This window comes from Lygodium microphyllum, chromosome 27 (genome assembly GCF_053477565.2).
Source record: "Lygodium microphyllum isolate KBCC chromosome 27, Lygodium_microphyllum_v1.1.10, whole genome shotgun sequence".
NCBI lineage: Eukaryota > Viridiplantae > Streptophyta > Polypodiopsida > Schizaeales > Lygodiaceae > Lygodium > Lygodium microphyllum.
Window position 1 is genome coordinate 95425586 of NC_141161.1, and position 16164 is coordinate 95441749.

The 16164-nt window shown below is 44.3% G+C and overlaps 1 protein-coding gene across 2 annotated transcripts in view; it reads left to right on the forward strand.

Moving 5' to 3' along the window:
- The window catches only part of LOC148012621 (uncharacterized), a 107455-nt gene extending 91727 nt beyond the window's left edge, over nt 1-15728 (forward strand). The window contains exons 6-10 of one of the 2 annotated variants that reach the window (XM_087669772.1): nt 13582-13653; nt 14375-14517; nt 14627-14794; nt 14895-15033; nt 15145-15728. In XM_087669772.1, coding sequence (XP_087525898.1) covers nt 13582-13653; nt 14375-14517; nt 14627-14794; nt 14895-15033; nt 15145-15324 — 702 coding nt within the window. In that variant the 3' untranslated portion in view covers nt 15325-15728. Of the gene's footprint in view, nt 1-13581; nt 13654-14374; nt 14518-14619; nt 14795-14894; nt 15034-15144 lie in introns of those variants that run through there. The other variant, XM_087669773.1, reaches the window with a different exon arrangement.
- The last annotated feature ends 436 nt before the right edge of the window (nt 15729-16164 follow it).

Sequence of the window (16164 nt, forward strand, 5' to 3'; positions counted from 1 at the left end):
TATGACTCATGAGGATGATAAGGGAATTGTAGTTCCTCATGAGGAATTGCAGGAGTTTAACTTGGACTACCAATTAGATGGAAGACATTGCAAGAGTGTGGAGTCACATATTTGTGAAATCGAAAGGACCCCTTCTCATCAGTGGAGAGAAGTGTGGTTGTATGTGTGAGATCACTGATTGTTCCAAGAAAGGCAAGGTCAAAATGGGGAAAGGAATGGCCAACAAAGCCAAGATGAATTTAGTGCCAACATTTTTGTCTTCTCTTTGCCATCGTGTGTTGCCAATTTCTCAAGTACTCTCTCCTCTTCATTCTCAACCAGCTTTGATACCTTCATCCATGCTAAAATCAAGGTCCAAAAATGATCCTGACTGGTCGAACAGCCCACCCAAGTTGATACCTGGCAAAAATCATGATGGAACTACACCCAAATCAGCCATGAAAGAATCTCATGGGGCAGGTGAGCTGCAAATGCCTTTCATGGATTCCATTTTGCAATTGGATACCTCTCACGCAAACACTAGAGCATGGCTACTTCAAATTGGATTGCTGAAATTTGCCGAATTACTCTGGAATGATTGGGCAAATATTCACTATTCGTCTACTCAGATGGAACTCATTAGGAAGATCAGCAAGGTTGAGGGCAAGCTTCACTCCATCTCTCATCTCAGATGTTTTTTCTAGTCTTTAATGACAATGTCAGACATTGGAGGTGCATGGAAGAGGCAATGAAAGCTAGATTTGGTAACCCTATAGGAACAAGAAATCAACATATGCTCGGACAATTGGACCCGTTGTGGAAGCACCATATTAAATGGTTTTATGGAGAGGTTTTTACTCTTCACATTAAAACCGATGCCATGACCTGTGAAACCTATGGAATTCTTTGGTTTGCTGAAAAAAAATGCGGGCGAAAAATATCCATGACAAGTTGATTGTGAGTGTGTGCGTGTTGCTGAATCCTAACCTAACAGTGTTATTTGAGTCATGCCTCTTTTTAGCTGCCACATTGCTTGTGAGCTACCATCGCCACCGCCACCATTGAGCCCCAGCTCGGCGGCATGCGTAGAGCATGTTCTTCGGCCACACACTTGAGATGCTCTTGTTGACACGCAACTTCTCTATTTGGTATAAGTTGGTCGCCTGCTGGTGGTCCATAATCTCCAACAATCATATGCAAAGTCGACGCCTGTAGTGCCATCTGCTGCCTGCCCGCTAGATGCCGTCGCCTTGCTGCTCCTCACTTGCCAACTGTTGCCTACTCGCCGTCGCGTGCCATCTGCCCATCGATTGCTGCTTGTCGTCGATTCTCGCCGGTTTGATTGCCCCGTTGACTATCAATAACATCGACTTGGAAAAAGGTAGATTTGTCAGGTCTTCTTGCCCCCGATAGATCGACACATTACAAAAATATTATTTTTAAACCTTAATCATCACTCACTTCAATCTCCGTTGATACCTATTTGTGCGTAGTCTGCATCTAGGCGTAATTTTGGGGATTTTTGCAGCAACAAACTTCAATTTCCACTTAATTTCATTTAAAAAAAAAGGGGCTCTTGTCCGAAATGCCCAAATTTCACCAAAATTTTGGGGTTTAATGTTTGATGCACAAAATTTGTCCATTTTCATGTCAAAAATTTGGGGCTTTTCACATTTGAGCCCTAATTTCACTATGTCTGTTGTGAAGCCTTACGATTTGGAACAATATGGATGTTTTAGAAAGTACGTTTTTTTGGACTTGCCTGATTCTATGAAGAGGTTTCAATTGGAGTCCAACTTGGGGACAGGGGCTGATTCATATTTTCATTTGGAAGCAAGCATATGCGAAGACGTAGGGACTCATCTTAAATTCTTGAAGTGGCTCAAGAAACTTAAACTAATCGGACTTTGTAAGTTGGGAATTCATCTTAAATTCTTGAAGTGGCTCAAGGAACCTAAACTAATCGGACTTTATAAGTACAATACTTTTCAAGAAAATAAATTAAAATTTCTGGATGCAAAGTTTGTAAAGACGAACAAATGGGTGTATAATAAATATACCAAGGTTATTCCACCCAATAGGATTGCTCTTATTGGCTGAAATTTGACCTTCTTTTTGTCAAGGTCATCCTGTATAGTATGTTTCCGTAACTTTGCCTCCTTAAATACTGCATCTCGGCTGTGCACTATCTTCTTACGTTGAGGGAGCCAAACTCTATAACTCATGTTTCCCTCTTCTCCATATCACATGAAGATGCCTTTGATGGATTTCATGTCTAGTTTGGTCCCCCGTTCTATAGGTACATACACAAAGACATCACAACCAAAGACACGCAAATGGTCATATGAAGCAGGTTTGCCAAACCAAACCTCTTTAGGAATGCCGTTTGCGATGCACGATTGGGAGAGTGATTCCATACATGAACTGCAATTTTAAGAGCCTTTCCCCGGAACTCTTGCGGGAGATTAGTTGTGGATAGCATGCATCTGACTCTCTCACACAGTGTGTGATTATATCTTTCAGCCACGCCATTTGATGCAGGATTATAAGGGGCTGTCAACTCCCTCTTAATGCTATGCATCTCATAAAACTTTTTGAATTCATCAGAAACATACTTGCCTCCATTATCCGCTCTTATAGCTTTTAACTTAAGCCATTTCTGTGTGGTAACAAAAGCATGAAACCTTTTAAAAGCATCCAACACTTCCTTTTTGCTTTTTAATGCATACACCCATGACTTTCTATTGAAATCATCAATAAAGTAACAAAGTATCGTGTACACCCATATGAATTAACAGGCATAGTGCACGCATTAGAGTGTACTATATTAAGAGCATTGGACTTCTTAATGACACGAGAGTAGTAAGAAGACTTGACATGTTTTCCATATATGCAATCATTATAAAATTCGAGACCAGAGCCTTTTATATCAAATCTCCCTAAAGAGGAGAGAACTTGAAGGCCTTTTTGGCTCATATGGCCAAGCCTTTTGTGCCAAAGTTCCATCTGTGAATGAACTTCAGTCAACTTGCTAGGTAGTGCTTTACAATGCAAATAATATGAAGTCCCCCTTTTGTTGCCTTTAACAATCAGCATAGAGCCCTTGTGGACCTTTCAAGATCCACCACCAAAGGTAGTAAAATACCCTCTTGCATCAAGCTGCCCAACTGATACTAGACTTTTCTTTATGCCAGATTTGACATCCTGTAAAATCAGCTCTTGGCCGTTTTCAAGGGCCAAGTGAATGGTACCTCACATGCATGGTTGTTGCCCAATTCCATGTTCACAAGCTTGTGCATGAGATGTACTTGATTCACTGGAGTTGTATTTTCATAAGTGTCCAACTTTTTCCATATAGCATAACCCGTATCAAGACGCTCAATGTTTGTAAGTACATCATCAAACACAGCCATCTTAATGTATGCAATGGCATCCTGTCCTTTCACAAATCAAAGCTAGTGCCCTCAAACCTCTTGATTTCAAAGAGGGATTTAGTGTCACTGCTGCTAGAAGCATTAGTCATCATTTTTCAGCAATACACAAAAAAACCAATGCTATAATTTATGACAGTAAACAACAAGCTGACTATTCATCTAAATTCAGCCCAAAATTTCAGGAAATAAGAGCAAGATTTAGTCCAAATACATGTATAACAGTAGAAAGGATGACTTTCAGCAATGTGACTGAAATTTCAGCATACATTACATGCATACATCACTGCCAAGTGACTCCCAGCACCATGAATATTCAGCAATACATCAACTCAATAGGAGTTGCCTAACATGTGTACTGCATATATATGTGCCCAAAAACACTTCTCATACACAAAAAACCTACTAAAATTCTTTGCAATTTCTCCAAAATCTCACAAGTGGGAGATAATAAACTCAAATCACACTGCTTACAGCACCAAGATTGCTTCAGCAATGTTCCCAAAGTGCATTTCACACATCAATTTTACCAAAATTCACAAATTTCAGCAAAAGGCCCAAAATTTCACTGACCAATCTGCCGTGATTGCATTAGTACATGTTCGAGAGAGCATAGAACAGGCAAATTTAGCAAAATTTCACAAAATTTTGAAAAAGCCCCAAATTTCTTGGGTCCAAATGTGCACCAATGTTAGTAAATTCGGCTCAGCTCAGCAAAATTTCACTGATACATGAAAAGCCCTAAAAAATTCAAAGCCAATGTGCACTATTTTTACAATTTCCAGATCAAATACATTATGCATGAACAACACCAAATCTAGGAAAAGCCCCAAATTTTCGAGCACCAAATCTAGGAAAAGCCGTGAATTTTCAAGCACAAATTTGCACAAATTTGTGAACTATGCTTACACCCCCATTAGTGAGCAAGGGCCTTGCTTGTCAGGAATCTTAAAAAAATTTGTTTAAAAATGTGATGAATCTGGTAGGAAAATGTGACGCAGCAGCTATTGACTATCCCATGACCTATCGACACCTGAATTTGCCTGTGCGTGACCCATGGATGCTGCGCGCGACTTGTTGCTGATTGCCACCTATTGTCGCCTGCTTGCCATGCTGTCACCTGCCTGCGCTGACCAGAAATGACCCTCACCTGCTGTCTGACTACAAAACGTAACTGTCACCTGCTTGAAAAGGTCACACATGACCTGCAGACTGCTTGGACATATGTGCCTGCATAGGCCACACACTGACCTACAGAAGTGATGACCTGCTGTTATCTTCGCGCGCACAAGCTGAAACTGACCTGCACGGACTTTGGGAAGCACGCATACCTTAGCCGCAGCTCTGATACCATTTTGAAGGGAAGAGTGTGCAATGGAAATGTGAATTAGAAGTGCGAGCAGTAGTGTTGAGAGTAAGAGAGAGTGAACGCAGTGATAGGTGTACTAGATTGTGATGGTACACAAAGAGTAAATAATGTATTTATATGTTAGGGTACAATAAAAGTGTGTTCACACTCGTATAGCTTTATACACGGGTGTGAACACACCCTTGCTAGAATTAGGGTTATAAAGTGGATAGCCCTTCATAATTAGGCTATAGCTAACAAAGACATGCCACTGTGGACTCAACATCTAGCTTTCCCCTCTTTCTCTTTGATACTTTTTTTTTGGCAAGTAAAATGTGGCTGATTATATTACTTTAAAAAAAAAAACTTATTACAATGGAGTGCTCATGCTCAACATACTAGCTGGAGCTGATGAAAGTCACAAATACATCATGTATACAAGCCTCTCAAGGTGGTCTAGGGGGGATAGGGGCAAGAAGCCATGGAGGGGGTGTATCGCCATCTGGGGTTGCTTGTCTGTATTACGAAAAACAAGTCCTGGCCACCCCAAGTGCGCATGAAATGACATCGGAGCTCCATCTGCTATCAATGTCACTCCATTTCTTGCCCATTGATTGTGAATATTTGCTGTTGCAATCTCTATGGCTACTTTCTCCTTTTGAAGCAATGTAGTCCTGATAGTTTCTGATGAAGGGGGCTTATATGTGGGTCCATACTCTGCAATCTTTGTCACCATATTTAAAAAATAAGGTGACCTGGCTGATTTGAATGCAATATGGTCATGGTAAAAAAAGCGTGCCACTGCTGCATCTGTTTCCTCTTTTTTCTTTGGTTCCCATGAAGTGTGCAATGAACTCTGTTTAGCACCATGACCTGTTGCCATTGATGGCCCACGAGAAGGCTGCGTAGCCACTAATCCTGGTGGTCTTCCGCATGAAGCACCATGCCCTGCTGGTCTTGGAGTCCATGTTATTGGATCCACTGCTATATTTGGCGTCCTCTTGGCATGTGAATTCTGCATAGATGTGGCTATGCGGTCAAGTAACTCCTGCCTTTTCTCAATTGATACATTGGTGCAAAAACGCACCTCTTTCCCCTCCTCATGTAGAAGATGGGCTCTCACTTTATCAACCCCACTAGTGCGAGCATAAGGGCAAAGTTTGCATTTCCAAGGGCGAGCCCCTCCACCTCTCAATGGCACCCCTGCATCTACCTCATCCCACCATGACCAAGTAGTGCTTCGACTTCGTCCAGTTGTTGACGAAGTACCTGCTGAGGATGATGAAGATCCCATAGATGTCAATGCTGCCATCTATATAAAAGTGACAAATAATCAGTAAAGTTCAATAAAATTGCAGAAATTTGCAGCCAAAATTTCAACGTGTGTGTTAAATTTTTAGCAATGCTAAAAACGCCAGAACTTTGGTGCTACTTCAGCCTGCATTCCTTTTACTGAAAATGCCACAAATTTGGGGCATTCTAGCCTGCATTCCCTTGCTGAAAATGCCCCAAAATTTGGAGTATTTTCAGCTCCCAAACTTGGGGCAATGACTGACTCAAAATGCCCCAATTTTGGGGCATTCCAGCCTGCAATTCCTTGCTGAAAATGCCCCAAAATTTGGTGCATTTTCAGCTCCCAAATTTGGGACAATGACTGATTTAAAATGCCCCAAATTTGGGGGCTCTTTTAGATCTCGGGATGATGGATCCCAATGCCCCAAATTTGGGGACATTGCAGCCAAATTTAAGTCCCAAATTCCAGAATCCAATCCTTGAGAAAGGCCCAAATTTTGGGTCAACTACCAACAACTGACGTCTGACCCAAAATGCCCCAAATTTGGGGGAGAATCGAGATAATGATCCTCGAGACTTCACCTAATCGCGGGGAGGAGTCACGCCAGGCAAGAGAGGTGGGCCAGGCAGGCGGGAGAGGTAGACGAGTCCCGAGAGCAGGTGGGAGTAGGCAGTGGGGGCAGGCGGGGCAAGCGAGATAGTCGGCGGGACAGTCGGTAGGGCAAGCGGAGTGGGCGGACCAGATACTCGGCGGGAGTGCAGTCGGCGCAGGCGAGTGGGAGCAATTGACGCAGGCGAGCGGGAGGGCAGTCGAAAAGCCGCAGTCGACGGGAGTGCGCGAAACGGGCGACAGCACGGGCAACAGACGGGCAGTCGGCGCGGGCAATAGACGGGCAGTTGGCGCGAAACGCCTACTCCAATAAAGTTAAAACTTAAAAGTTAAAATTAAAAAAAACTATTGTGCTGGAACGGCCGTTCCAGATAGGGAACGGCCCTGGAACGGCCAGGGAACGGATTGGAACGGGAGGGAACGGGTCAGGAAATGGGCTGGAACGTTTCGCCAGCGTTTCCTCGGCTCAAACCCCTTGGAACGTGTTAATCCGTTCCTATGTGCCGGAACGGACGTTCCCTGTCTCTATGGTCCTCCTATACTGATCGTGAAGGCTATGTATCTACTCTCTTGAGGTGCGAGGTTGGTGTACTTAAAAAAACTCCTTGCACATCGTGTCCCCCTTCTGCGCCCAGAAAGCTGCTGAGGTGCAAAAAGAGAACTCCGAGTGCCTGTCCTCTAGGCCAACAACGACTGCTCCCTGGCGCACCTCGTGTGCGTGGAGGGTGGGATCCCCTGGTGCCTCCTGTAATAATCTTTGCGTGGCTGCAAGGTCCCGTTGGAGTACTCTCTCCTTCTAGCTCTGCTGCCTGGCCTGTATGGCTGCCTCTTGGCAGATATTGCTCGACTTGGCTAGGACCTCTACAATCTCCTCTGCGATCCGGTCCCTCTTGCCCCATTCCCTGGTCCAAATTTGCTCAATTTGTCTCGTCACCTCTCGCTTCTATAGACCGAGTCAGGGATCTGATAGGATTGTGTCTAGGGCAGATACTGGGGGATCAAGTGTCAGGAGAATTGGGCAATATGATCGGACGTGGTGCCTGCCAATTGCCCAATTTGGTCTCCACGAGAGCCACTCCGCTCTCCCACATAAAACCTGTTCAACCGCTCCAGTATGACTCCACCTAGCTGCCTGTATTGCTAAGAGAAGTCCAGCGACCTCTCCCTCCGGTAGAAGGCAAGGTCTCTCAAGGCATCGTGTGCTTCCACTGCCAGTAGAAAGACCTCCCATGCCTCCTGCTCCTCCCCAACCATGCCTTGGTAGTTTCTATCTCTACCCTGTTGGTCCTCTAAAGCCTCCAGGTTGTTGAAGTCTCCTCCAACGATCTAGGAGTCCACCTTTGGGAGTCCATCTGCAATTTCCACCTAGAATTTGATGCATGCCCTAACCTCCGTAGGGGCATAGACATTGAGGACTCCAAGGCACGAGTCCCCAATATCCAATCTGATCCAAAGAACCCTCCCTGCCACTATCGTCCCGTGGTCTCGTACACAGGCAGTGAGGCTCGGGCCAATAGAGGTGCATACGTCTCCACTCTTGCCGTGGGCACCGATGGCATGCTCCCAATAAGTGTGTGAGCTGCCTGGGAGTACCTTCCCTACCCGTTGGGCTTGGGTGGGAGTGAGCTTGTGCTCCTATAGAAGTAAGATGTTGATCTGTCCGACAAGGGCAGGCTGCAGCTCCTGCCGAACAATCAACTTCCTGGAACCACGTGCCCCACTATAGTGGAGGCTATTCACATTCCAGGATGCAAGGTGTAAACTCATAGGGAGACCTGTGACTGACCAAATAAGCATTGGTTCGGTGTGGAAGCTGCTGACAAAGAAGAGGAACTATGAGCCATACGTATATGCTTCGTTTCCGGTCTAGATGGTGAACTCCATTCCCCCATGGTAGCCCTTTGGCAGACCATGGGGGTGATGGATGCACCTGGTGTACCATCAGGGCGTCTATCAACGAGGTTGAGAGGCGAGACTCCATACACTGGTAGAAATGGGCCGCATGTGCCAGGGGCCACTTGATCACATCCATCGATGCTCTCCACTACGGAGGGCCTTGAAAGATAATGCTCGGATGAGGGACCTTGGCCCCAACCCACCAGTTGATGTCCATCATGCAACCCGGCCACTGCTGGGAGAAAAGTGTCAGACCACCTTCTCCCATCCACTGAGAGATGTGGTTTGCTACTTGGCTCTTCACCTCCTCCTCTATCTGAGTCGTCGTCCAGTCTCTTGTGTGGGAGGTCTGAAGGAAGAAGGTGTAGTTTGGTGGCCTGGTCCCACGGGTGGGCACGAGGGGTTTTCTGGCTGTCAACAAGGGGGGGGGGGGGGGAGGAGATGCTGTGGGCCCAGTTGGGAGACGGCAGAAGGGGGGGAGGTGCAGTGACAGACGGAGACGGAGGGGGTACGGTGGCTGCCAAGAGGGGGGAGGTGAGAGGTGACCAGGCGGTGGGAGGGCGGCGCAGTGGCGGCCAAGGAGGGGGGTGCGCTGAAGGACAGAGGGTGGGGAGGTGCAATGGTGGAAGGAGAAATGGGGTGTGATGGCGGGGTGGCGACATGCAGCACGTCAGTCGCTCGGGAGCTTCTGCCTGTGTTCTCATATGTTTCACAGACAACTGAATCCAAGTCAAAAAAATAAAATAAAAATCTTTGACACATGATTGTAGGCATAAACATCCAAATATGCAAAACAGGCATAGAGGGCTTCTACCCTAAGGTGGCCTCATAGGGACTCATATCCTGTAAAGCAACATTGGGGACTTGTTGCAAATGCATACCACTATTGCTATAGCTTCAGCCCAAAAGGTATGGGATAACCTTGTATGCTCAAGGGTGGACCGGGCCATTTCGAACATGGTTATACTTTGTTGTTCCACTACACCATTCTCTGATTGTGTGTTGGTATTGGCAAACTCCATATGAATGCCATGCTGCCTTCAAAACCTATGAAACTCATTAGAGGTGAACTCACAGCCAAGATTGGCTCAAACTCCTGAAACCTTGAAAGCAGATTTACTCTCCACGATCGTTTTCACTTACAAATATGGGATTAAACCTCCAATTTGAGCTCCAAGAAATAAGCCAAAACTCAAAAAATCAACTTGGAGCATAAGATACTTGGCCTTGCCGAATGATGCCGTGCACATGGATCTGCACAAAGCGGTATGAACAAACTCCAAGGGTGTATGCCTTGGGCGTAGTTGCTTGATACTCTTTGCCCTCAAACAACTAGCACAAACAGATGGAATTTTAGGAGGGAAATTGGGCAAGCCCCATACCATGCTCTTAGAACTGGTTTGTCAAATGGAATCAAAAAGTAGGTGTCCATAGGGGGCTTTCCATAGAATCACAAGCTTCAAAGAATGGGCAGTGATGGTAGTGAGCTTGTAAAGCCCACCTTCTTGAGAATCAGACCAAAAAACAACACCTGCAGAAGTATGGTCCATTGTAACTGCTTCTTGTATAAACAGCATGCAGGTGCTTAACTGAGTAAGGCCATGAATGGAAAGAAGATTGAAGCCCAAGCGTGGCACACAAAGAGCTTCAGCTCTTGAATATGATCTTTGAGGAATGGTACCTATAGACTCACTGCATCCCACTGTCCAAAATTTACCAAACAGTATACTAGTAATGAACTCCTGAGTCATATTTCTAACAGTCTTTTGCAGTCCACTACATCTATGTGAGTCAACGTCACTCATTTATAGAATTTCTCTCTGAAAGTACTCATCTGCGCATTGTGATCCTCTATTTGTAGCCCAAGCCATTGCACCCCAACTTTCCTAACTGCCCTAAAAACCAGGCTGAACAATCTCCTCCAAGCTTCATATGCTTTGGCAAAAGCCCTTGTGTGTAAGTCGTTTCCACCTCATGCACTAGGTATAGATCTTCTCCGTTTCATCCACCAATTCACTTGAGCCTATTCACACTGCAAACAGATTGCACCGAAGTGCATTTGCCACTTATGCCACGTGGCAGCTAGGTGCCTTCTTTCCAGCCCTCATTCATTTTCAGCAACAGTCGCACTCATCCTCAAGTGCATTTGCAGCAGGTCAGCGTGTTTCTTGTTCAGTTGCCTATTTCTAGGCTGCCCCAGTCCATGCCTTCACTATCTCATCCATCATCATTCTCACTGATCTTCCTCAGTCAGATCTTCAGCCATCCATTTGCCACCCTCACTAACACACCTCCCTAGCTTGCAACTGCTGATTGTGTGCAACCTTGTATCATCATTTTCAGATATTTCTCTCTCATCTCTTCGTGTTCCTACTTGTTGCACACTCTCACATAATAACATCACCAAAGGAGTCGAAACAGAGCTTATCTAAGAGGAAACCATCATCGAAAGTGCTGCGAATTGCTCCAGACTGCAGCATTTTCACATCCTTGGGCCTCTTCTCAGCTAGGCAACCTCCAAAGGCAGCAGTCTCAGCCTTCACATCTTCTTCTGCAGCCTTGAAGACCCTTCTGGTTCTTTGTATTTTGGCAGGTTTCTGAATGACATCAATGGCAGACTGGTACAATTGGCAGGAACAGGTGGACTATCAATATGATAAGAGACCATAAGGACTGCCACAGTGACAAAGTGATCATGAAGACCAGTGATACAACTATCAAGATCAAGAGGACCAACAAGAGCATGTGGATCAAGAGAATCCTCGTGAAGACTAACAAGATCATGAAACAGCCCATGTCATATGATTATGGCACCCTCTTTTCAGATATCTATTCTACCAGATCTTCCCATGCAGCAGAAGTCAGATCGTTTCAACAATGCCTTGTGGTCATGCAAGTGGAGTGCCTCCTCCACACCTTCAAGTTATGAGACTTAGTCACCTTGGCCATTGCCCGCTCCACTGGATCCCTACATTGGATCCGCTGCTGATCAAGCAGGCCCTTTGGGACTGTCTCAACACTAGAGCCTGGTCATTCCTCTTCCTAAGCTGCCACAAATCTGTTCTTGTACATGTCAAACATATTCACTCCACAACATATGTCTGAACTCGGTTCGCCTCTCTCTACCACATTTAGATCATGGCACATTGGATGAACCTCAAGATGCGACTTCAACGACCCTTCATTGCTAGTTCACATAGCATAAAGGACCACATCAATAAGATGGAGGAGATACAAATGAGCATGCATCCCTAGAAGAGAAGGTTTCGCTGGAGGGCATGGCTATAACTTATATTGCATCTTCCATCCCAAAAATATGATGTGCTCTACACCAGTCCCCTCACCTCCAAGGTTTGAGATGCCATCACATGAAAAAAGCTTAGGCCTATGATATTGGAGCATGATGCAGGACACAAGGAGACAAGATCATGTGGAGTAGGTCAGCCACTCATGCTTTTGCAACTAGCACATCTTCAAAGATTGGTTTGGAGTAGAAGGGCAAGAAACCGAAAGAGCAGGCACATGTTGAAAGAAGTATACCCACCTTTGACCCAGGACGAAGGACTGAGTGGATTCCAAGTCTATACCCACCACAACATCGAAGTCCTTTTTGTCCATTTGTATGAGGTGGATGGCAATGTCGTTGCTTCTTCTCCAAAGAAGCCTTGGCAAGTGGATGACATACTGAAGTGACTCAGCTCAGGATCTCCATGCAGAGGGGACTCCATCACCATTTGTGACAATTCATCTGTCAAACAACGCGACTTCGAGTAGGGCGACCTAGTGTTTTGTACTGTGTGAAGGGCCATAAGCAAAATATGAAGTTCAGAGGATTGGAACTCAACATTAGTCGAACCGGCAACTTAGAGCTCGAGACTCTAGAGGGAGAGAGCATAGGCTTCTTTAATGGCAGTCGCCTCAAGAAGTACTACCCTCCAACGCACCCGTTGCACAAGCCTTCAATGCTAGACCGGCCTGTGAAAGGTGGATGGGAAAGATTGCACCTATCAAATGGTCTTCAGACCTTGTATTAGATATTCTCTCTTGATAGTAGACAGCCTGGGCCCTGGACATGCCTACTTCCCTATGCTCAGTTTCCTTCATTGATTTGGACTATACACTTACCTAATGATGATCATTCCTGGGGGTGATTTCGGTAGAATATTCTTTTCTTGGAAAAAATAATGGATTGTTTGAAAGCTCTATGATTATATCTGATTAATGTTCCCATTTAGAGAGTTGTTTTGAAACCACCCAGCATGTCCCCTCAAACTAGCATTAATGATCCACAGACAGCTCACCACTTGCTGATTCAAATACAGGTGGCACATGCAAGCAGCAGGCAACGATGGCCTTTTCGCCAAGATTTGGTGTAGTTTTGGCTTTTCTCAATTCAAAAGACAACCTTGTTTCTGCAGTCTTTAATGTTTCCATGCTCTTTCCAGAAGCACGTGGGAACAGTGACCAGAGTGCAACACCTGTGTAATATTCTTTTCCCAGATGCATGGAGGCAAGCCAAGAGAACTAGTGAAATCTGCCTGCACCCAAACAATATTGAATCATTGCATAATGGAAGATGATTTACAGAGCTCCATAGCACATACACACTGAATTATCATACCAAATGCTTTATGATCCCCTGCAACCGAGAATGCAGTATACAAATGGTGATGGCGAAATCAAAACACAACACTTAGGTTCCTCTGTTTTCTTGAGCACATGCACACATGAATAAGCACCTATCTGGACTTGGCCAAACACAAGCAAGCAAGAACAAGCACAAACAAGCACTGACAAGAGAATGTTACCATGACCCTCATGAAAATGTATAGTGAGCTCTTGTCTTCATGTTGGCTATGAAGCTTGCTTAATGGAGGAAATGGTGGTTGATGATTGGCTTTTTTTGAGGGCTTCTGTTGTTTTAGCACATGAATGTTTCCTCCTTTTAAGGGAACAAATCAACCACCTCTGTGAAAGTTAATCTGAATAAGTTCATCCTCTCACACATGAACATGCTTGGCCAGGCAGAAGATGATGATGGTTCCAGCATGAGCAATCAAAGTGTTCGGGATGAATTGATGACACTTCTAGTGGCAGTAAGTGCTTCCCATTGTTTGCCCATTGTTTAGCAAGAAGGGGCATATTAGATAGCTCCTGAATTAAGGACTTTAACCTTTTTCAAAGACAATCTCCTTGACTTGTTATTATTTTGCTCTGTTTTCTCGGTTTTCCTTAAATGCCTACTAGAACTCTTGCAATGCGAAGTCTTGATTATTTGCATGAAATTCAGGGGCTCATATGGTGTGAACACTCTTTATTGATGACTTAAGATATCTTGATCTTTATTTTGCATGGTTCTTGCTTTCAGCTCTCACCCATGGTGAATACTATTACTTACTGTTGTCTGAGAGCTGAGTCTTAAAGGTTCTGGAGTTCAATCCACATCCTTCTCTTGAACATGACCTAATATACTGACATGCATCCCTCTTTACATGGTTTGTGTAATGAATCCATTTTTGTTGCCCAAAGTTGGCCATTTCTTATGTTGTTTTGCATTTTTTAAATGTTTCCTTTTCCTGGTGCTTGTGATATTTCCTGGCCATTTTCTATGCTGTGACTTACGGGCATCATACTAAACGATGCACCTGGATTTATGCAATGTATTCCATTTGAGTATAAGGCCTCTCTAAGAAAAACCAATGCAATTATACTCCTGCAGCTATTTTTCCCAAAGCTGAGATTTAAAATAAATACCATAGCATTTGCATATGAGAGGGAAGGTTAAGATGGGGATGACCTTTGCTTTACCCTCGGCAGGGTCAGGAGACATCAGCCATTCTGTTGGCATGGTGCATGCATTTTCTGGCATTGTACCCAGAACTGCAAGAAAAATTACATGTGGAAGTTGAACAGGTGATTGGCAGGAGAAAGCCCGCTCATTCTGACTTGGCAAACATGCGGTCAGCTCCTTTTCTAAACCCTTACATGCAAGCCTTTGCTTTTTTGGTGGAGTCAAGACAAGGTATTCGTGAATTTGTAAAGCTGAAGCTAATTTCTTTTAGTGATCAGATATTTGGAAGCTTTCATTAGGGAGACAATGAGGCTAAGGCCCCCAGCTTACATCATTGGCCGCTGTGCAAACAAGACCACCACTTTGGAGAAGTGGGAAATTCCCAAGGGGACAACTATTCTTGTAGGCATCTACTTACTGCATCGAGATCCATTATACTGGTCATGGTGAGCCAGTATTTTTTCATGTTCATTCTTTATAATTCATGTCAGCATAGTTCTTGAAAGAAATTCCACCACCATTAAGTTTATGCATTGCTGTCGACAGGCCATTGGAGTTCAATCCATCACGATGGCTCCAAAATGGGCAGTTGAAACGACTTGGTGAGAATGATGCTTATATCCCGTTCGGCGGCGGTCCAAGGACATGTATTGGCTTGGGGTTCGCAATGATGGAGGCATGCTTGGTATTACTGATCAAACATTGGTCATAAGTGCTTGCAGATATTATGTGGGCTGTAGCTATCATGGTTGGGTCCCTGACGGGAATCATTTTGTCTTGAATTTGACCATGGCAGGTACTTTCCATCATTGTGCAAAATTACAAGATTTCTTTGCCTGTAAGAGCATCTTCAAGGATTAAGCCACGCGCAATGATCACTTTAAGGCCCGAAGATCAAGTAGAATTACAGCTTGTTCAAAGGATTGATAGGGGTGATACACGGAAGGTGTTGGCGCGAGAGTACTGTGTGCCATAAGCTCAATGAAAGGGGACACGACTTTAATCGATCAAACGATTTCTCTAGGCGACTGTGGTGTTGGTGCAGATGCTTCGCATCGCCATGAAACACTCCTCAAATGTTATCGAAGCAGGATTCCGGATTGTACGTCAGAGAAGAATGATGATTATACAAGGTGGTGGTCACTTGATAAAAAAACTACACTTGTAGCTTTAGACAACCTGCCCTTATGTATGGTAGCTGCACCCACCCATGTTTTTCATTTAGAAATTAGAGACTTCTCAAGTGGATGTGTTTTACTATTGTTTTTACTCTATTTTACCTTGTACATTAATACGCTTCTAAATAAGGATAACTCCATGTTTCAATGTGCAAACATAAGATAAATTGAAGTGAGTTGAACCCCAAAAACAATCAATCTTTGTCCCTACCGAGGAGTTTGCCTCTAAAATCGCCAAAAAAAGAAGAGTACAATCATATTATCAAATGTATACAAAACCATGTGTCCAGCTGTACATGCTACCATGAGAGAGAGAGAGAGTGAGTGAGTGAGGAACAAGAATGACAACGGTAGATTGATGACGATGCAAAATAGTATGTGTGTTGTGGGAAGGGAGAAGAAAGACTACAATAGATGGATGAAGATGCAAAATAGTATTTGTATGGTGGAGAGAGAGAGAGAGAGAGAGAGAGAGAGAGAGAGAGTATGTGTGTGCATCTATATATTAATAATTATCCAAACAAAGAAATAGAGAAGAATTAGAATGACAACAATAAAGATGATGAAGTTGAAAAGAATCGAAATAAACTTTTCAAATGTTTTGAACTTTGAAAAACAAATGAAGGTCTTATTAACAT